General features: G+C 41.8%; 1 protein-coding gene across 1 annotated transcript in view; it reads left to right on the plus strand.

Moving 5' to 3' along the window:
- Nucleotides 1-1,087: 1,087 nt before the first annotated feature.
- LOC308047943 (myosin heavy chain, skeletal muscle, adult-like) overlaps nt 1,088-22,173 on the plus strand; it is a gene marked incomplete at both ends in the record, with an annotated part of 32,780 nt that continues 11,694 nt past the window's right edge. The window contains 26 exons of the mRNA XM_080356764.1: nt 1,088-1,291; nt 1,389-1,532; nt 1,625-1,781; nt 2,357-2,384; nt 2,475-2,586; nt 5,208-5,300; nt 5,397-5,460; nt 5,550-5,648; nt 5,730-5,833; nt 6,006-6,144; nt 6,524-6,642; nt 6,740-6,889; nt 6,968-7,138; nt 9,050-9,359; nt 10,798-10,871; nt 11,419-11,506; nt 13,639-13,756; nt 15,204-15,327; nt 16,299-16,435; nt 17,741-17,996; nt 18,991-19,233; nt 19,429-19,605; nt 20,255-20,400; nt 20,483-20,573; nt 21,342-21,731; nt 21,824-21,950. Coding sequence (XP_080212890.1) covers nt 1,088-1,291; nt 1,389-1,532; nt 1,625-1,781; nt 2,357-2,384; nt 2,475-2,586; nt 5,208-5,300; nt 5,397-5,460; nt 5,550-5,648; nt 5,730-5,833; nt 6,006-6,144; nt 6,524-6,642; nt 6,740-6,889; nt 6,968-7,138; nt 9,050-9,359; nt 10,798-10,871; nt 11,419-11,506; nt 13,639-13,756; nt 15,204-15,327; nt 16,299-16,435; nt 17,741-17,996; nt 18,991-19,233; nt 19,429-19,605; nt 20,255-20,400; nt 20,483-20,573; nt 21,342-21,731; nt 21,824-21,950 — 3,865 coding nt within the window. The remainder of the gene's footprint in view (nt 1,292-1,388; nt 1,533-1,624; nt 1,782-2,356; nt 2,385-2,474; nt 2,587-5,207; nt 5,301-5,396; nt 5,461-5,549; nt 5,649-5,729; nt 5,834-6,005; nt 6,145-6,523; nt 6,643-6,739; nt 6,890-6,967; nt 7,139-9,049; nt 9,360-10,797; nt 10,872-11,418; nt 11,507-13,638; nt 13,757-15,203; nt 15,328-16,298; nt 16,436-17,740; nt 17,997-18,990; nt 19,234-19,428; nt 19,606-20,254; nt 20,401-20,482; nt 20,574-21,341; nt 21,732-21,823; nt 21,951-22,173) is intronic.

Genomic DNA, 22,173 nt, shown 5'->3' on the forward strand with positions numbered 1-22,173 from the left:
TAACATTCTGTTTATTCTTATTATTATTTATTCTTATTATTATTATTATTTATGCCTACATTATTTCTGCCTGTGTTATTTCCAGATGCTCTTGGATTATCCACATCAGTCCTTCTGACTATGGCAACCAATAGTATCTATTTGTGTTGAAGAATTTCTGCTAGATATTGCTAAAAATGTAAATTAAAACCGAACATAAAGTTTTCTGAAATATTTCTGCTAGCCTGGTACCTATTGGTACACATCAATTGTCTTTTATTGATTCATAACCAATATTACTCTATATAATTAATACATTAAACCTCAAAGGTACTTTGTAATATTACTCTATATAATTACTCTATATTACTCTATATATTACTCCATATTCCTCTGTATTACTCTATATGATTAATACATTAAACCTCAAAGGTACTTTGTAATTGAAATTCTTTGAAATGTTCTTATCAAGTGTTTATTTACCTAGATAATTTTATGCTATTATTATCTACAATATACTTTATATTCCTTTATTAGCTAATTTTGCCACAGATCTGAAAATATGTTTTCTGTTTGCTTCATATGCTAAACAGGCTTGGCTTTAGATAGGTGATGACCCTCACGATTTGTTCCAGTGTTTGGTACAAACAGAAACTAGTTGAACTTTCACTGCCTGGTATTAAAACATAGAAAATATAAGGGTGCCAAGAATACCTACACTTAAAAATCACGTGTGAGAGCCAGTCTGCTTAATTTATGGATCTTACTTGTGTCTAAATTTCTAGATGTCTAATGACACAATCTATCTAAGCAGCTATGCGTATGTGGCTTTGAGGCGTATGTGGCTGTGCAGCTGTGTGAACAGCAGGTGAAGGTACAGCAGGAGAGGCTTTGAAACCTCGCTTGGGCGCACAGGCAGCCTCTTGACGCTGGATGTCTTCAGAGACAATGCACCTCTGTCTACAAAAGGAATTTACTTTATTAGGATGTCTTAGAATTGAGGCAGAAGATAAGCACCTGACAGCATGACTGCTTTCTGGATAAATGTAAATTACAAATGCACAGGCTCTCTGAAACTTTTCTGAATTCCTACAGAGCAAATTCGGACATGAGTTCGGATGCAGAGATGGCAATATTTGGAGAAGCTGCTCCTTATTTACGGAAGTCTGAGAAGGAGAGGATTGAAGCCCAGAATCGCCCATTTGATGCTAAAGCAGCCTGTTTTGTAGTGGATGAAAAGCAAATGTATGTGAAAGGTACCATACAGAGCAGAGAAGGTGGCAAAGTCACAGTTAAAACACAAGATGATACAGTAAGTGATACCAGCTGTTACTCATACATGATCAGCCAGTTCAGGCAGTTTCCTGGCTTAGATTTCTTCTCCTTTTGTTCCCTTCTGGTTTGGTCAGACTGTGACTGTAAAGGATGATGAAGTCTTTCCCATGAATCCTCCAAAATTTGATAAGATCGAGGACATGGCCATGATGACCCACCTCCACGAACCCGCTGTGCTGTACAACCTCAAAGAGCGTTATGCAGCCTGGATGATCTACGTAAGTACCAGCAGCAGTCTTCCTTTGGGGAGCTGGGAGAACTGCTCTGCCAGGCTCAGGGGAAGGCAACGTGCTGTGTCCCTTCCTCGCAGACCTACTCGGGTCTCTTCTGCGTCACCGTCAACCCCTACAAGTGGCTGCCGGTGTACAACCCGGAGGTGGTGTCTGGCTACCGAGGCAAGAAGCGCCAGGAGGCCCCTCCACACATCTTCTCCATCTCTGACAATGCCTATCAGTTCATGCTGACTGGTGAGTCATTTGGCAAGAATGGGAAACCCAGATGTATGCAGGGCTGGCTGCTTGGTCAAGGAACACTTGACAGTTCAGGCATCTTAGGTGTTGTTCTACTCAGTGCCTGATGGCAACAGCTCCCATAGTCCTATGGCACAACTTGAGATTAGTCTGCCTGTGGCATCTTAATGACCTCTGTGCTGTCAGATAATGAAGGAAAGGCAGCAGCTGTGGCTTTCTGCCCACTCTCCTAGTAAGGAATTTAAAGAAACATTACGGAAGGAACATAGCAGTGAATCTGATTCTGATTAAACTATTTAAGCCAAGGTCTGTAGATTAAAAAACAAACAAACAAACAAACAAACAAAAAGTAAATGGGAAACATAAAGAACCACCACTTGGAGGTAGATTTTTGGCTGACAAAAAGTAAATGGGAAACATAAAGAACCACCACTTGGAGGTAGATTTTTGGCTGCTCCATTCCTCTGTGCACAAAAAGTCTACCCACAAACTAATGATCAGTTAGTTGTGTCTGATGAACAGCAGACCTCCATATCTCATTTGAATAGCTCTTTCTGTGACTTTGTTTTCAGATCGTAACAATCAGTCAATCCTTATCACGTGAGTATACTTTGGCATGTGTAACAAATCTGACAGAGAAGTAAAAATGTTTCCTGTTTCCTGTAACAATTAATATTTTCATTTCAACAGTGGAGAATCCGGTGCAGGGAAGACTGTGAACACAAAGCGTGTCATTCAGTACTTTGCAACAATTGCAGTTACTGGTGAGAAGAAGAAAGAGCAACAGCCCGGCAAAATGCAGGTATATCATTGTATATCATTGGCTCCCCCTCTAGAGTTTCCCCAAAACTGTGCCTGCAGAGCAGAAACTATCAATGCATACTTAGGACTATCAAAACACAGAAAGTGTGGTGCAACTGAGGAGACAGCCAGGATGCACAGGGCAAGCACACTTATTTACCCTCATTTACCCCTGTCTCCATCCCTCTGAACACTAGTGGAACTCTACTTAAAGATGTATTTTCTTACTGTAGGAAAGGCCCAAGACTCAGTTTCTCTCTACTCTCCTTTAACACAGGGCAGGTCTTCACCAGGGAGAGGAAGATAATGTAAGATGGCAGTTTTCTCTGTGCTGACTGTCTATGTATCTATCCATTATTATTCTATGAGATCAGCCACATCCACAGCACCTGAGCGGCTGCAAGTGCAACACAAGCAGTGGGTTCCCACTGTGAGGCGATAGTGCCATTCTTATTGACGGTGCCATTCCTATTGCCGGTGCCATTCCTATTGACAGGGAAGTGCGGGAGCTCTGAACTCCAGAGTGGTTGTGCTGAATCAGAGTCATTTTGATTGCATCAGGTAGTATTTCCATCGGCTTGTTCTCCTGCCTGTGGTCAACATAACAGTCCTGGGAGGCAGCACAAGAAAAGGGACAGATTGGGGACAGCTGCGACCACTTGCCTAACAGTTAGAAAGGAACCTCAGAAAGGATCCTTCCAGGGGAGAAAGCACATACTCTGACGCCCCTATCTGCTGAGCAGCCCAGCTGCTGTAATCGGAGCCCAGTGGGGCATTTGCAAGGTGTGGGTTTCATTCCCTAGTACAGAGCAAGCAACAAACATCCTTGGGGCACAAGTGCATGTCACCAGTCTGTGAGATGGTATGTGCATCAAAGTGGGTGACACGTGTCAGCATGTTATTTGAGTACCCAAGGGCACAGCAGAACCTAAGGAGATTCCAAGGCTGAATATTCTTTTCACACTTAGGCAGGTGTCTGTGATTGACGGGTCATTATGGCCGAGGCAAGCTCATCACAAGCACTCTTTCCATCAGCAGCATTTCAGAATCTCCTAGGCTCAGCTTTCACCAGCTGCTCACTATGCTAGGACTGATCTCAGAAAAACTTTGAGACAGCTAAGAGATGTACTGACCATGTCTGATATAAGGAAAGTCACCTGGCTCTCGGAAGGACAACGACCTGTTCTGCCCTCTTCCGAGTTTATTCACAGAATACTCTGGCTTTTTAGTATTTACAGTCCCTGTAGCAGTAGTATTCGCCTCTTCATAAGAACATTAAATAAAACATTCAGGTTATAGTTCTGTCTATCCCAGTGTCCAATCTCAGATAGAGGCTGAAACCAGATGCCAGGCAAGAGTGTATGAATAAGAGAAGCATGTAACGGCATTTTCGCAAAATACTTTCTCAGCTTCCAGAGCTTTGTCACCCAGCCTGTAGAAAGGACTCCAGAACGAACTTGTATAAAGAATTGCTGCACCTTCTTCCATGCTGTTTTCCATGCATGGTGCTCCCTTGTGAGTTCCCTGGTCAAAGTTGTGCACTAAAAAGGGGTTTGGTGTTGGTGTAAGACAGCTGCACTGACACATACTTCTCTCTACTCTCCCTCTCCCTCTCCTCTCCTCCTCTCCTTTTCTGAAGTTCATTTAGAAAGCTGAAAGAGACATGTGGGAGGGCATTACTCTAGGAATTTGGTATTCTTTATTTAAAAAAAATGCAGAGAGACCTTCATATGGTACTGTGCTGCGTTAATGTTATAGGGTCCATCTTCACGGTGGAGTAATTAAAACTAATTTGAACCCGTTGTGCCATCTGCAGACAGAGCTGGGAATGGCACTCCCTCTCCACTGCAAGATGCTAAAGGCTACAGGGAACACCACGTACAAAGATTCAGCAACCAGGGTTGTGTCACTAATCTTTCATCTGGATAAAATCTGATTTTTTCTCATTCTTTCTTTTCCATCTCTATCTTGGAAATTATCCCTGGAAACATTTTCACGCCCCGAGTGCACAGAGATCAGTCATGACTTTGCTAGAAGCCTTGAGAAAAGCTTTGCTCCATAATTCCAAAAAAGCACATGGTGACTCTGCTTGCTGAACTGCATTGCACAGAATAGGAGAGATATAATGTCACAGAAGCTTCTTTCCTCCCATATTTTTGCGGTTAACAAGAGCGATACAATACATGTTGATTGTTCCTTCTGCAGTCATGCAGCAAAAAACTCAAAGACTTTCTGTTCCCTGTTTTTTAAGTTGGGTGTTTGAGTCTCAGACTTTGTCCATGTCCCACTCTTCCTTCCTAAGCAAGTCTGCCCTCGGAAAGGCTGTTGCTTGTTTGAATACAATTGCAAAACTTTACATTCTGCCTTGCCAGGTGGTTCCTATTAAAGGCTGTACCTCTCTCTGTGTGTCCACGAAAACTCCAGAAATTATTCCATAATTTTCATATTTTCTTTAGCTATCATGGCCTTTGTGAATGGCAACGTGGAAGCAACTCTCATGCAGATTTCAAACTCCCTGCTAAATTTTAGATTAAAGTTTACATGTTTAAAACATGTCCTTTTCAATACTTGTTATTAACCAGTAGTGAGGTTTTATAAGAAGCTTTTTTTTCCTGTAACTAGGGGACGCTCGAGGATCAGATCATCCAGGCCAACCCACTGCTGGAGGCCTTTGGCAACGCCAAGACTGTGAGGAACGACAACTCCTCACGCTTTGTGAGTTCATTTCAGATTTGCTGGAATGCAGATATCTAATACATGTCTTACCCATTGATTGCTATAACAAAGGGGTTTATCTGTACTGCTTGATAGGGAAAATTCATCCGGATACACTTTGGAACGACTGGCAAGCTGGCCTCTGCGGATATCGAAACCTGTGAGTTGGAGCAAGTCAGTGCATGCAGAATCTGTGCATTTATTATCTCAAGTTTACCAGGAGACTAACAGCAACTCTCTTTTGGTTAGATCTTCTGGAGAAATCCAGAGTGACTTTCCAGCTGGCCAGTGAAAGGAGCTATCATATTTTTTACCAGATAATGTCCAACAAGAAGCCAGAGCTCATTGGTGAGTGCCAGCGGTGCTTGGCTTGGCTCTTTCCACTGTGAATTGCCGCGGTGCCATCAAAAGTGCCCTGTATACCTGCAGATCTCCTTCTTATCTCCACCAACCCCTATGACTTCCCCTACGTGAGCCAAGGAGAAGTCACTGTTGCCAGTATTGATGACAGTGAGGAGCTGCTGGCGACGGACGTGAGTACAGTGGCCCAGCCAAGCCAGGGCCACCAAGCATCAGGCCCTGCAACCCCCAGGCTGCCAGCAGGAGAGAACCCCCACCTCCCCCTGGCAGCACCTGTTAACAGCACCTTGTGCTTCAGCCCTTCTGCTCCTCTGACCTTCCCCAACTTGCCTGTGGCCTCTGCAGAGCGCTGTGGACATCCTGGGCTTCAACCCCGAGGAGAAGGTGGGGATGTACAAGCTGACCGGGGCCGTCATGCACTACGGGAACATGAAGTTCAAACAGAAGCAGCGGGAGGAGCAGGCAGAGCCGGACGGCACAGAAGGTAGTGTTGACTGCAGAGTTTGGTTGTGAGCTGCACCAGGAGACAAGCTAGCAACCTCATCCCACAAAGTGCCCAAGACTTTGAGAATGATTTTCCCTTCCAGAAACTAAATTTTTTAAGTTTGTTGCAAGTTCCACAAGGAAACAGAGACATAATAAAGATGGAGCATTGCTGCAGCCCTCGAGGTGTGGAACAGGAATTGGCTACAGCTGAGGCACCACCTGTGTTAGGGAGAAAACATTCTCTATGGAGGAGCTCCCCGTGACAACAGATGCACTTCAGTAGCACTGAAAGCAGGCTCCTTGTAGCAGAAACGTCATAGAAAACCAGGACACCTTTCTTTGTCTCCTTTAAAATAATTTGCTATCTCTGATCCTAGTGGCTGACAAAGCTGGCTACCTGATGGGCCTGAATTCTGCTGATTTGCTCAAGGCTTTGTGCTATCCCAGAGTGAAAGTCGGGAATGAATATGTAACTAAAGGGCAAAATGTCCAACAGGTACTTAGCTGATCAGCTATCCACTTTATTCAGACAGCTCTTTCAACTTGAAAGCTAACTCAACTTTCATTACTGCCCATGGCTGTGTTTCCTACAGGTGTACAATTCAGTGGGTGCATTGGCTAAATCAGTCTATGAGAAGATGTTCCTATGGATGGTTACTCGAATCAACCAACAGCTGGATACCAAGCAGCCCAGACAGCATTTCATTGGTGTCCTGGACATTGCGGGCTTTGAAATTTTTGATGTGAGTTATGGTAGGCATGCTTGCCCATTGATGACTTTTCCAAACTAACCACCATGGTTTTATATTTTGAATTTACAGTTCAACAGCCTGGAGCAGCTGTGCATCAACTTCACCAACGAGAAACTGCAACAGTTCTTCAACCACCACATGTTCGTGCTGGAGCAGGAGGAGTACAAGAAGGAGGGAATTGAATGGGAGTTCATTGACTTTGGGATGGACCTGGCTGCCTGCATTGAGCTCATCGAGAAGGTACAGGAAATCATTTAATTTTAGGAGAGCACATTTCTTCTATGGTCATTTATTTTAGTCCAATCTTTCTTAATAAATTGACACATTATGGTTGAATGACCCTTTCACATAAGAAGCAGTTGGATAGGCTGCTTCTGCACAAACAATGATTTCCTGAACAATACGGCTGGGATGGCAGGAAGATGGGGTACACAATGCTAATTTGATGCCTTTAACAGTAAAGTGAACTTCAAGTCTTACTCCTTGCAGTAATGGATAGAATTAAGTTCTTGGTTCTAGCAATACAACTCCTTATGGCCCCTCTGTCATTGCCCACTGGTTCTGCACTGGGGATCTTAATGGGAATCAACCCTTCACTGCTCTGCTAAAAGCCAGCGGCCAGTGGTTGTACACAGCACTCACACATCATGTGTAAATCCAATATGCACATACCCAAACATCTTCCTTCTCAGGAGCATACAACTATCTGCTCCAAGCACTATCACTCATGCCCAGTGCCTGATTCCACCCCACATGCATGTTCACTGCTCAGTATTCAGGCCCATGGGTTATGCCTGCGCACACATAAGCCTCGCGTTTCTTGCTAACCCCCCACACTTCCCACCACATAACAGCATCTACAGGCAGCACTACCAGTCACAGCTAGTGCCTGTTGCCTATTGCTCTATTTAACACTCAAAATCCACACTTACTGTCCAGTATTCACACATTTTGTGTCACATATCTATGCAATACACAGTATTGGAGCCAAAGGAATCAGAATACCTATGCTGACCTAAGGCCATAGTCTCTTTTGTAACGACAGGAGAAAAGCAGATACTTCTAGGAAGCAAATAATCTCCTTACAAAGTATGTTCTGTTGATGATTCTGTGAAATGTCTTTATAATACTTCCATTGCAGAAAAGCAATATGGACAGCTAACTCACATCTAGATTCTGTTTTACAGATACCTACAGTTAGGCAAGATAAATGCTAAGCCCAGAGCTCTGAAACAGCAGACACACCTAGAGAGCAAATTCTCCATTCAAAACATGGCTTTCCTGCCCAACATCCACCTCCTGTGGCTGCTGCTGCTCTGGAGGATCCTTGATTCTAGCTCTGGCAGCTGTCTAGCTGAAATCAGATGTGGGCATCTAATGGCATCTTATTAATATAAAAGAAAAAATGTTAAAAAAGGAAAAAAAAGGTTCATACCAAGAAGAAACTCCTCGAATTTCCTCTAGGCCAACGAAGTGCAGGTCACATCCGTGAATAGCAAAATGAGAGGATGTGCTTACCAGAAGATACCTAATGTAGCTCAGATGAAAGCTCTGATGTCGCTGAGAATGTGCCTACATTTCTGTGTATTTTAAATAGAATTCTAAGACAAATTAAAAGTCTATGGGTGTTCTATAGTCCCAGGTTATTGCCATTTACACTCCAAATGAGTGTGAGGAAAATCTGATCCATCATGCACATTCACTGGAGATAGAACACAAGTTTGTCAGATATTAGTTATCTATCCACATTCCTGAGGAGCCATTAAATTAAGTTCACGTTGACAATTGTAACCTGATAGCTTTGTAGCAGACATACACAACAGCAACAGTACCACAAACAGGATGCTGAAATGTACTTCCTAATGATGTAGCGTAAGGATAATTGGAACAATTGATTATAATACATATATACAGCCTTTCAGTCAAAGATGTATGTAAACAGTATTGTCGTATTGCTATGTTCATGGGTAGTAGCTTGAGCAACACAATCATTATAGTTTGCCTGATTATTATAGTAACTAGCTATGTATTAAGAAATTGTGCAGTACAAATTAGTCACTGAAACAAGGCACGAATCGTATGCAAGGCGACATTTTATTTACTTTTTTCTCCCCACTACTTATTTTATTCATGCATTCGTATTTCTTCCAGCCCATGGGCATCTTCTCCATCCTGGAAGAGGAGTGCATGTTCCCCAAGGCAACTGACACCTCTTTCAAGAACAAGCTCTATGACCAACATCTGGGCAAGTCCAACAACTTCCAGAAGCCCAAACCAGTCAAAGGCAAGGCTGAGGCTCACTTCTCCCTGGTGCACTACGCTGGCACGGTGGACTACAACATCTCTGGCTGGCTTGATAAGAACAAGGACCCCCTGAATGAAACTGTTGTGGGGCTGTACCAGAAATCATCCTTGAAGCTGCTGTCCTTCCTTTTCTCTAACTATGCTGGTGCAGAAACAAGTAAGTTATTTTTCAGTGATGATTGATAAGGCAAGAATCAACTAAAATCTACTCCTGCTTCTCCTCTCTGTGGTATACTATAGACTATCATCTGCTATTGTGACCTTGTTTCTGCATGCACCCAGATATGCCAAATCTAAGATACCAACATGCAGAATTGCTGAGAACACCACATTCATGTGGTGCAGAGAAGTAAAACTCAGCAAGTCCAAACCAAAGTGACAGGAGGCATATGTTTCCTGACTTGCTGTGTGGTGAATCATGTGCATGTTTATTCATCCTCTAGGCAGGTGACAAATATACATGCAAAGTGCAAGCACTTTATAGTCTTTGGGGACAGAGTTTTGTTTCCTGAGGTGAATAGAAGCAACTAAAAGGAGATCATGGAACTATTTCATATCCACCTGAACAGTCCTGGTGTTGCAAGGGAAAATGAGACAGATCATTTAAGTTAGAAGTCCTCTAGGGGCATCAGAGAGCAGTCCAATCTCTTGCCCCTTTTGTGACTGAAAACCATCAAGTGGGACAGTCAAGACTTCTGACTTACCAAAAATGGCCACACAGATTTCTACGAAGAAGTCCCCAATATTCTGGCAGCCCGGATGCTAAGCAAAAAGAAAAGGCAGTACACAGTAGTAGTCAACTCAGCCATCAGGGATATGGACAGCAGGGATTGAGGCTCAAGAAAGTCCCTGCAGCTCAGTTTGGTTGACACAACATGTCTGAGCAAGCTCCTAGGAAATAGTGGGCATGAGTCAGCTGTCGGCCTTGCAGGTATCATCAGCATATGGAAGGCGAGAAGAAAAGGTTGTGGGGATGAAATTTTCAATAAGGTGTGAAATTCAGAGCATAAACACTCAATTTAAGACTTGATGTAATTGTCTTCAACATTGCAGCAAACAGGAAAAGGCACTAAGCTGCTTGGACTTGTATTCTTGAGACTACGATTTCCTTCCTGCCTTGGGGATGCCTTAACTCAGAATATAGCCCTATTCTTCACCTGGGACATTCGATTAGGAGATTTTTCTAAAGAAGGCTTCACCACACTGATAAATGAATGTCCTCTGCTGAGCCACATTCTTGCAGCCTTTCACGTAATTAAAAACCAAGGAACAAACAAAAAAGTGGAGATATCTATAAGTAAAAGCAATTCGACCAGTAGTACTGAGTACACTATTTTGAAACTCATGTCAGGCCATAGTGTTCCATATCATTAAAACCATATACTGTGCAACGTAAATCCTGCATCTGAGACCAAATATACCATATGCTGATCAACAACCAGCTAGCAGCAGTTCACTGAAACTCCAATGAAGCAGTGGGTTAGCATTTAAAATCAAAAATTAGTGATTTTATTGGCCCGTGACCAAAGAAAGGAAGGTGAGGCCTACAAAACATACTGCTTACTCTAACTGTTCACCTCCTCTCTACTTCCAAGGTGACAGTGGGGGAGGCAAGAAGGGAGCTAAGAAGAAGGGGGGCTCTTTCCAGACCGTGTCTGCTGTGTTCAGGGTATGTGAATTTTCTTTTAAATGAGCCATGATTCCACAAAAATGATATGAGGGCTGGAGAACCTCTCCTGTGAAGAAAGGCTGAGAGAGTTGGAGTTGTTCAGCCTAGAGAAGGGAAGGCTTCAGGGACACCTTATTAAGGCCTTTCAACATATAAAGCATGCTTATCAGAAATACGGATAAAGACTGTACCAAGGCATATAGTGATGGGACAAGAGGCAACAGTTTTAAACTGAGAGTGGGTAGGTTTAGATTGGAGATAAGGAAGAAATTTTTTTACTATGAGGGTGCTGAGACACTGCAACAGGGTGCCCAGAGAAGCTGTGGATGCTCCATCATTGTAAGTGCTCAAAGTCAGGTTGGACAGGGCTTGGAGCAACCTGATCTAGTGAAAGATGTCCCTGCCCATGGCAGGGGTTTGGGCTTGATGATCTTCAAAGGCCCTTGAAGTCCAAACCATTCTGTGATTCTGTAATTCCTTGATATTTGAATAAAAATGGAAAAGCTTTGCAGCTTAAAGGTCAAACCCATGTTTTGTTCTATCACAGGAAAACCTAAACAAGTTGATGACTAACCTGAGAAGTACTCATCCTCACTTTGTGCGTTGCCTGATTCCTAATGAGACCAAGACACCTGGTAAGTCCATCATTATACTCTGAAGACACGGGACTGAAGTGAGTCACCTTGCTTAGCTTCCACACCAACTTCTTCCAGAACAGCTCCCTTTCCATGTGAAGTTCTTGTGAGGGTTGGCCTACAGGACAGTGCCCAAGTAAACCTTCTTGTATTGCTTACTGTGAGTGTAAAATTTTGAGCATTACATGGTCCACAACCCTCACCTGTCTTTACATAATGTGTGTACAGAGCTGAAGATGATAAAGAGGAGATTGATTACAGATGATAAAATTGTCTTTTGAGGGTAACAGCATTAGCAAACCCCTAACAAATGCCTGTTTTTTAGGACCACCATGTCATACAGAATTGTTCAGTTCAGCCAAAGACCATTTACTGATTTCTAAACATCCAGTGTTAGGATCTGATTCACTGAGCTGGAAGACTGTCAAATAAATTATACATCATTTGTAGAATTCCATGTACAAGCTGCTGGGTGCTGCTAGCTCTTGGAAAGCATTTTGATATAAAGTTACTTTTCTTCCTTTATTTAATTGAATATTAAACCCTCACAAAGGATTTAGTCTCCAAGAATGGTCAAGTTCAGGAGTATTTTCATGTGGCCGTTAAATTAAAGTACTTGGGGAGAGAGTTGCCTGTGTGGGTTTTAGGAGTCTAATCATTATGAGGACTGATACTGGCAGAATGAAAATGTAGATACTAGTAGAATGTAGTGAATGGAACAGGAGTACCAGAAAACAGGAGCTTAGCAGCTGTTTAATTTGCTCAGGAAACAAAAGACACGTTTCAGAACATTTCTTGCCTTTCCTGTTTATGTCTCTCTGAGTAACCCTGAAGACCACAAGCAGGATTTAAGCAACATGCATATGTATGGCATTCACATTTCAGCCATCAGCCAAACTCCTTTTATACTCAGTGAAGAGAAGCTGACATTTTAAAGTATGACTCATCTGGTCTCTTTTATACATTTATCTTTAGATGAGATTAATCACATCCTAGAAAGAAAATTGTTTCACTCCACTGACTAAATGAAAGCCCAAAAGGAGATGTCCACACTTTGTATCCTAAAGAAAGGAAAGAGGAATCCCACTGGAGTCTTAACAGTTGAGAAAATTTAAGAGGGCAATTAAGGAAACCTACTAAAATAGAAAGGCATATTTGAATGAATGATTTTGCCAGGTATGGCTGATGTTTCAGGTTCAGTTGGTTGTTTTGACAGAGGAGACTCAGAGGGAATCTGAAAAAAAGGTAGTTCTGTGTGAGCAAAATTAAGGATGGTGGAGTGAAGGAAGAGAAACGGGACATCTTCTAATTGTTAGATGGTTTTAGGCTGCTTAGTCATGACTTTTCTAACAACTCCTTTGGGTACACCTTTATTGATTATGCTGAATTACAGAGTTAAGCATATGGACCATTATGTACTAATTAATGTCTCTAGTAGCTGATGGAAATTCCTTCATGATAAAGTGATTCCAAGAGGGTTTTATTCTGCCAGTTGTACTTTGTTTATAATATTTGGGAATAAGACTTAGAAATACCATTGATTACTATATCCAATAGATATTTTAGGAAGAAAAAGATAATTCCTTCAATTTTAATCAGCTGTCCTCTACAGGTAGACTGAGAGCTTTAGGCAACCTGCTTATCCACTCCTGTTTTGGAATCTATCTAGCTATCAAATCTAATCAAGTTTGAGTGTAGTCAACACTTGTATGGCATACCCAAGGTAAAATCTTAAATAATGTGAAGAGCTGATTGCCTAGATGGGACTAAACTCTACCTTGTGCCACCTCTATCTTTATCCAATGAGGATGCTGATGCTGTTGGAGATTTTTCAGCTGGTCTCCTAATGTGCTCTCCTGACATTTTTGAGTAATGTGGTCTTAGGCCTTTTGGCCATTGGTGATTCACAATCACTGCTGGCCTGGGCATTCTCAGCAAAGCTCACCTCACTGAAGCAACTCTTTGCAATTGGTATGAAAGGAAGGCCTGTTCTCTCTTCACTTCCTGCATCTTTAATCAAGAACTGGTTGAATTTTATCAAAAAAAGGAAAGTAAGGTAATTCTGGAATGCTAATACATATGGAGATTCTTTGGAAGGAAAACAGACTTATGATGGATGTGTTTTATTTAAGGTGAAATGGACCATTACTTGGTGATGCATCAGCTGCGGTGCAATGGGGTTCTAGAAGGCATCCGAATTTGCAGGAAGGGGTTTCCAAGCAGAATCCTTTATGCGGACTTTAAGCAACGGTAGGTCCTCAGTTATTACTGTCTGTTAGGATAAGGACTCAGTAAACCCACCACTCAGGTGACAAGTCTGGTAACATCATGGAGAGACACCTTCTGAATCAGCCTAGATTACTGGCATTTGAGGGAACCGAGTCATTAATACTGCCTTAGGTCACTCCAGTCTTTCTCTCTTTGATCAGACCAGTGATTTCTTGATTTATCAGAACCAGTATAATTTCTAAATTGTAGTCAATGCTCAATGATTCAAAGAGGTGCAAAATGCTTGTAGCGTAATGAATTAAGTGGCATCAGAGACTGCTCTTTTAATGTCTCCCAGAGTACAGATACAAAACCAACACACATCAGCACAGCATCCTTACACTGCACTGACTAAGCATTCCAAAATCCAGGGCTTTGCCAGGGGCCTGTCACTGGCCTGCATCCTGTGCCTTGTTTTCCTCATCTTTAAAAAGGAGACAAACTGGTTCTTGTTAGCTCTGTTGCTATAAAATGCTGAATCAGAACCGGCTGCTGTTATAATAAAGTGTAACACTAGCATCTTCCATGCTGAACTGGTATGAAAAGGACACAAGACCTCTCTAAAAATGCCCTGCAGCCTGATGTTCAGTAAGGCATCAGCTTGTCTCAATTGTAAAACTATAATTTGATGTGACAGGTGAAGGAATCTATCCATAATGGCCATGGTCCAGAGCCATAAAGTGCTTTACAGTTCAAAGGAAATGTGCTGAAGTTCAGAAGGAACTACAATAGAAGCCTAAAATAGAGCATAAATTCACTGCACCATATTCACTGTCTTGATTTTACATATAGCCTTGCAAGGTAGACTTGAGAATAAGCACTCCAGTGTACAGTCACATCCTCTTTGATATATCTGAAGAAACTCCTCAGAAGGATTAGGTGGTCCTGTCCATGACACAGGATTACCTTAATCACTAAGTTACCTTGCAAAATGCTAAGACCTACTGTTAGCATTTACAGAATAATATTATGCCATTTTTAGTTTAAACTCAATAATTCAGTGGTGCAACTTGTAGAGACTGTAAGCAGTGCAATATTTTAATTTCCTTTAGGATATAAGTGATTTTTGTTAGTAGTTTTAATTCATCTTCAACTTTGGGTAGTGTTCCTCTCATCAATGAAATAAGATGAGAGAAGTTGACAAGTTCTCACTCTGCTCTTCCTAATTACTGGACGTGCAGACACTCCTAAGTATGCACATTAATTTTGTATGTAACAACATACTCTGTTGTTATACAGCCAACAGATTCCTCTGATGAGAAGACGTGTCCCCTTGTCATCACATTATGTTCAGCCAAGACTGTCTAGATTTCAGGTGGCATATTCAGCCACTTTCAGATAGCTCAGCTTCCATGTATTTTATGAGATAGGATGGATCCTATTTTCCTCATGCTGTTTGCAACCAGTCCTTACAACCTTCTTACCACAGGTACAAGATTCTTAATGCCTCAGCCATTCCAGAAGGCCAATTCATTGACAGCAAAAAGGCTTCGGAAAAGCTCCTTTCCTCCATTGATGTTGACCACAACCAATACAGATTTGGCCACACCAAGGTAAAGTCCTTGCGGAAGAGATGGTGTAACTAATGGCAAAAATGTTGTTCATTGAAAGTATTTCTTGCGTGAGAAATCAGCCGTCACAATGATTAGAAGCCAAGTATACCATTAACAAGTAGTACAGAGAACTTGTCTGGTTCTGGGCAGTACTGTCAGCTTTGGGAACACCACACTACCAGAATGACCCAGCATGGCCGCAACTGGAACTACTGCTGCCCTTTTCTATGCCAGTTGAACTCATTTGTATCAACGCACATTAGACAGGCTCAGACAAGCTTGGACAGTCAGATTTTCATGGGATTTAAGCACACACAAGCTTGTCTTCCATAACCAAAGCAGTGTCAGGTGGGACATTGATTCTCTGATCAGCACAGCCAAGGCAGTACTATCTCTGTACAAAAACCCAAACACCTATGCTAGTGAACAGACCTCATGTATTCTTCTCAAGCCATCTCTAAGTCAGTTTACAGAGCAAATCTTGAGCCTGACATAGATGGGTAGAGTAGAGCGAAGAGACAGATTAGTATTTAGTACTAAGCTGAAATTTAACTCTTTGTTTTAATAACTACTGATGAGCTAGATCTTCCACAACCTGCACTGGAGCAGGTACCAAAAAACACTGCAATAATGTGATTAGATCATGCATAGAGTGACGTGTCATGAATCACAGGAACACTGAGGATATGAACACTGACACAAAATTTCTCCAGCTGTTAAACCTTTACTCTGCAGGCGTTTTTCCAAAATTACCTCTGATGAGAAGACGTGTCCCTTTGTCGTCACATTATTTTCAGCCAAGACTGTCTAGATTTCAGATGGCATATTCAGCCACTTTCAGATAGCTCAGCTTCCATATATTTTATGAGATAGGATGGATAGGATGAGATCAGTAGTTCACCCTGCAACATCTGCCAATCGTTGTGTATCTGTCTAAGCCTCAAACTATTTGACTCTACTTTATGTTCTAGGTGTTCTTCAAGGCAGGTCTCCTGGGACTTTTAGAAGAGATGAGAGATGAGAAGCTTGTGAGCCTCATCACGCACACACAAGCTATGTGCAGAGGTTACCTCATGAGAACTGAATTTAAAAAGATGAATGCAAGAAGGTAATATAAGAAAATATTAACAATCATGCTGTGTCAGACCAAAAGTCCAGCAATGCAGTATATGTCTCAGGCAAAAAACTGTCCTCAGGAAAGACCCTTAGAAACACTATGGGAAACAGAGCAAGCACAAACTAATAGTTTCCTTGTTATAGCCTCCCAAATTCTAGTAATGGCTATTTATCAATGGAACCATGCAGCTGGACCATGATATTTAGTATTTAATAGCGACCCTTTTCTCCAGGAATGCACTTACCATTTTGAACCTTTAAAGAACCCTCTGATGGAGATACCAAACTGAACAAGTACAAAGGTTTGTCTGAACATGACGTTGTATGGTAATTTCATTGGATCACATTGGTTTTGTAACGAATGGCACATCATTTCTCTCTGCTCTCCTTCTCTTTAATTTTCCTTCATGGCTCAGTCACCTAAGATGGACAATTGTAGCTTGTACAGTGGAAGTACTCCATACTTTTGACCATCCCAGATACCTTTCCCATTTCAGCTCTCTTGCTTTGAGATGGGATGAATCATGCAAAACTTAGAGTGTAGGAGTGGCAGAACTGGGCAAGCCAAGCAAACTTACTCAAATGTTGTTGGCAAGTGAAAGCTTTAGGGGGAGCAATGAATGCGTAAATGTATAGGATGCTCTGCCAACCAGCTGCTTTCATGTGTAATACTCTGCAGTATACATTTAGTTCAGGGGCTTCCTGAGCCAGGGATAGTTTCCAAGAATTCAATAACTCTTACTTAAGAATTTCTCTGCAAGGAATTGTCAGATCTCCCCTTGAACTATGGGCATCAACAACATTCTTTAGCATTCAGTCCCACAAAACCACTTAATTTTGTTTTCAGTTTCTGTGTTAGTAATTTCTGATATGGTATTTGCTATTCTGAGTGACCCAAAAAGCATCAAGCTGCCGTTTCCGCAATTGACAGTAAGTCTCAGATTCGTAATCTCAGCAGCAGTACTTCAAGGATGTCAGTTTTCACCCTGGTATCTACCTAAGCACTTGCACTTGCCTTGAGACTGAGGAAAGCCTCAGAGATTCCCAGGCAACACACCTGAGAAGTTTGTCTGGTTTGGAGTATTTCTGTCTCTTATATCCAGACATAGTTATTGTTTATTCTACTGAACCAGCCATTCTGCGTTCAAGGGCCTAGAAATGACTCTTTAATAAAAGCAAGGGAGGTGAGGACAAAAGTCTCACAGAAAATTTCCTTGAGGAAAATGCTGATGCTGTATGGCAAATAATAAGAATTTGTCTCATTAGCCTCATAAACAGTGTTTTCATGTGTTTTCAGAGAATCCATTTATATCATCCAGTACAACATCCGTGCATTCATGAATGTGAAGCACTGGCCCTGGATGAAGCTGTACTTCAAGATGAAGCCCTTGCTGAAGAGCGCAGAATCAGAGAAGGAGATGGCCAACATGAAAGAGGAGTTTGAGAAAACAAAGGAGGAGCTTGCAAAGTCTGAGGCAAAGAGGAAAGAGCTGGAGGAGAAAATGGTGACCCTGTTGCAAGAGAAAAATGACCTGCAGCTTCAGGTTCAATCTGTGAGTAACCTCCATTTTCACATTCATCCCATTTCCTTCTATTCTGCTGCTTTATTCCTTCTCTTTTCCATTGTCCTTCATAAATAGGCATGTAACATGGTCAGATTCTCCACTGCTTTGTATCTGATCTTGTCATTTACACCTAAGCAAAGTGAGTACAAAGCACACATAGAACATTACCATCAGCAAGAATGAAAGAAATTCTGACTGGGCTCCCATGTAAACCCACTTCACTATTAAGCAGTCACCAGTGAAGAATCAGATGCAACGTATATGCAACGTGCTCCTAACAACAGTATCTGATTCTGAATGAAACACAGGCTGTTTCCACATCTGCTGACCATTATAATATGGAGCCAGGGCAGGGGAGCTTTTCTGTCAGAAACAGGACTGAAACTGTGGAACAAAGACTGATGCTTTTCTCTGGAATACTGCTGAGCAGAGACTGAAATTGCACAAGACATGAATACTGTTAGGTTTTAAAAGGTCTACAATTTAGGCTGAGCTTGACCGTGTCTTGGCTGAGAGATTAAAGAATGATGGGAGCAAGGTTAGCCTCATGTGAATGAAGTGGGAGAAGTTTGGGCAGAGACAGACTGACCCGTGTCATTAGAGTTGGAGGAGCTTATTAAACATAAAGTGATCCAACACTCCATGAAAGATGACTTCGAAATGCTATATGGTTTGCAAATCCACATCTAAAATCATGCTTCCATGAAATCCAGTTTGCTGCCCACCTATTTATCTCACTGATACATTGTAGGTTCCTTGTTATGACTGAAGCCTGTGAGTCTATTGCATGGTACTGTAGTCAAACCATCTGACTGAGCAGGACAATTTCCTTGTGCTCAAATCATACGCATTACTGTGATTTGCGTAAGAAATTCTTCCCTGACTTGTTTAATCAGTTTCTTGAAGATGGTGCTTGAAAAACATATGTTGCCTTTTGTCATTTTTATGCTAAATAAGCCATGCCTTCGATGTGTTCTAACAGGAGAGTGAAAATCTAGCTGACGCTGAAGAGAGATGCGAAGGACTCATCAGAAGTAAAATCCAGCTGGAAGCTAAAATTAAAGAACTAAGTGAAAGAATAGAGGATGAAGAGGAGATGAATGCTGAACTGACAGCAAAGAAGAGGAAACTTGAAGATGAGTGCTCAGAGCTGAAGAAAGATATTGATGATCTTGAACTGACTCTGGCCAAAGTGGAAAAAGAGAAGCATGCAACAGAGAATAAGGTGACAAAGGAATCGGGGAATCATTCTTCCCCAGACAGTTTCCCATGACAATTTTCAGTTTCCCATGACCATTTTCAGTTTTGTGGAATTTTGACTACATCCATGCAAGATTTTGCAAGGGTGCAGTCACTGTGTTCTCAGTCTGTCGTTCCTCAGGGCAACCCCTCATAATATGGATGTTGACTGTCTTCATAGGTTAAGAATCTTACTGAAGAGATGGCAGGTCTGGATGAAAACATTTCTAAACTCACTAAGGAGAAAAAGGCCCTCCAGGAAGCCCACCAACAGACGCTGGATGACTTGCAAGTTGAGGAAGACAAAGTCAGTACACTCACCAAAACCAAGACCAAACTGGAGCAGCAAGTAGATGATGTAAGAAAAAGCTTTTAGATTGTGTAGGTGGATGCTCTTATGGATTAGAAGAGACTAGAAATCTGTAGTTGAGAGTATAAGCAGCACCTAAAGCAGCAAAGCCAGCTCTAATTATTTCAGCTAATAAATCATTGGTAGTCGACAGTAGAATCCAGCACGTCTCATCTTTCCCTGCCTATTTAAACTATGTTCATTACTGGGTATTTCAGCATTGTAGGTTTTTGTGCCCCCTTTTAACCAATCGGCTGGAGCAGTATATCTGTGGCAGCTTGAAGTTTGCTGGAGAGTCACTTGTGGTTTGTTACTGTGCAGGGCAGATATACTCCAGCAAGCTATGAACACTGGGAACTTGTCAATATTGAGCAGTTTATATGCCAGGAACTTCAGGCACTGAAAAATTTGATCTCTGTATTCTTCAAAAACGCGCATTTCAACTGCACACAGCCAAGCTGTGGACTGCTTAATATCTCAAACCAAGTTGTGATGGTTGCTCTGATCTTGCAGCGAGATGTAGCATAGGAGAAGATGAAAAGCGTATATAGGATTGAATTAGTTTTTCTATTCAATTTCCAACTCTCGTTAGAATTTTTAAACCAAGAACAGTTACAAAGTATATTTTATGTGTTTCAAAGTACGTTTTATGTTTTAGCTCGAAGGATCACTAGAACAAGAGAAGAAACTGCGAATGGACCTTGAGAGAGCAAAGAGAAAACTGGAGGGAGATCTGAAAATGTCTCAGGATTCCATAATGGATCTGGAAAATGACAAGCAACAGATGGATGACAGGCTAAAAAAGTATTGCAGTTTTTGAGCTCTGAATTCTGAAATTCAGATTTTATCTTAACTGTATTGAATTTGCATTCTTGTTCTTTAACAGAAAGGATTTTGAAATTAGCCAATTGCAAAGTAAAATTGAAGATGAGCAGGCTCAAAGTTCTCAGCTGCAAAAGAAAATCAAGGAGCTTCAGGTAAAGTCTAAGGGTTATTGCTGATTTTAGTAGCTGGGCACAAGTTCCTTGGAATTAATTGATATTTTTTCTTAGACTGGCCTACGAAGTATTTTCATACACATGACGAAAACAATTAACATGGATTCTAGGTGCTTTTCTCATCTCAGGGCATTTTTACAGAAACTCTGGCCTCTAATCATACATACGTAAGAGATTTCTAAAGTGAAGCTTGTGGCAGGCTTTGAACATGGATCAGATACTGAGTTATGACAGTAGTGAAGCCATGAAGAATTACTTTTTGAACAAAACAATAGAATGTAACATAATCTTTCATGAGAAGCACAGCAATCACCTTCTCAATGCAGAGCCAGGAAGACAGTTTGCTTCAGTCCTGTTATCCCACGGTTGCCCATCTTAAGGTTTCCTCCATCCTGTTTACTGATGGAGAGGGGACACTGCTTTGTTTTGGCCTGAGCTTTGGGAAATATCTAAGAAATTCACATTCCTTTACACTTTCCAGTGACACATCACCTGTTTCTTCCAAAAAGTGCACAGCATGATGAATCCATTCTGAGCTATAACATAAAATGAAATATCAGATTTTACAGTCACTGTTGTTCCAAACCAGAATATTCCATGTCCTATGAAACAATTCAGTGAACTTTCTAGTGGTGCTTTACTTTCTACACTGATATAAATGGTTGGGAACATTTGTTCTTTATTCCTTAATGATAATTTCAAATCTGCCTATTCAGAAGTCCTCATTTAACCAATTACCCTTCACAGGCTCGAACAGAGGAATTAGAGGAAGAAATTGAGGCTGAACGTGCAATCTGTGCAAAAACTGAAAAGCAGCGGGCTGACCTCTCCAGGGAGCTGGAGGAGATCAGCGAGCGCCTGGAGGAAGCAGGAGGGGCTACGGCAGCTCAGATTGAGATGAACAAGAAGCGTGAGGCAGAGTTTCAGAAGATGCGTCGCGACCTGGAAGAGGCCACGCTGCAGCACGAAGCCACGGCTGCCGCCCTGCGCAAGAAGCACGCGGACAGCACAGCTGAGCTCGGGGAGCAGATCGACAACCTGCAGCGAGTGAAGCAGAAGCTGGAGAAGGAGAAGAGCGAGCTGAAGATGGAGATTGACGACTTGGCCAGTAACATGGAGTCTGTCTCCAAAGCCAAGGTTGCTGCATAGGAAGAAACATTTCTTATCACTGCTATTGTTCTTCTGAACAACAAGATGAGCTAAAGGATATACTTTCTGTCTCTTAACAGAGCAACCTGGAAAAGATGTGCCGAGCTCTTGAAGACCAGTTCAGTGAAGTCAGAACAAAAGATGATGAACATATGCGACTAATTAATGATCTGAACACACAGAAAACACGTCTACAGACTGAACATGGTGTGTGCCTAGATGAAATGTAATAGTCCTGTGCCAAGTACTTAAACATGCTGTCGGAATGCCTGTGTATTTTGTAATATATCCATCACTGGGTGATCTGACAAAACTCAGACTGTAGAATTTCCTCCTGGTGGCAGTCACAAGAGACTCCACCCACAGAAACATATAACCAAACCAAAAGAAGCACTGTCAATCAAAATTAATATGTGAGTTTGTGATCAGT

The sequence above is a fragment of the Nesoenas mayeri genome, assembly GCF_963082525.1.
Source record: "Nesoenas mayeri genome assembly, chromosome: 19".
Lineage (NCBI taxonomy): Eukaryota > Metazoa > Chordata > Aves > Columbiformes > Columbidae > Nesoenas > Nesoenas mayeri.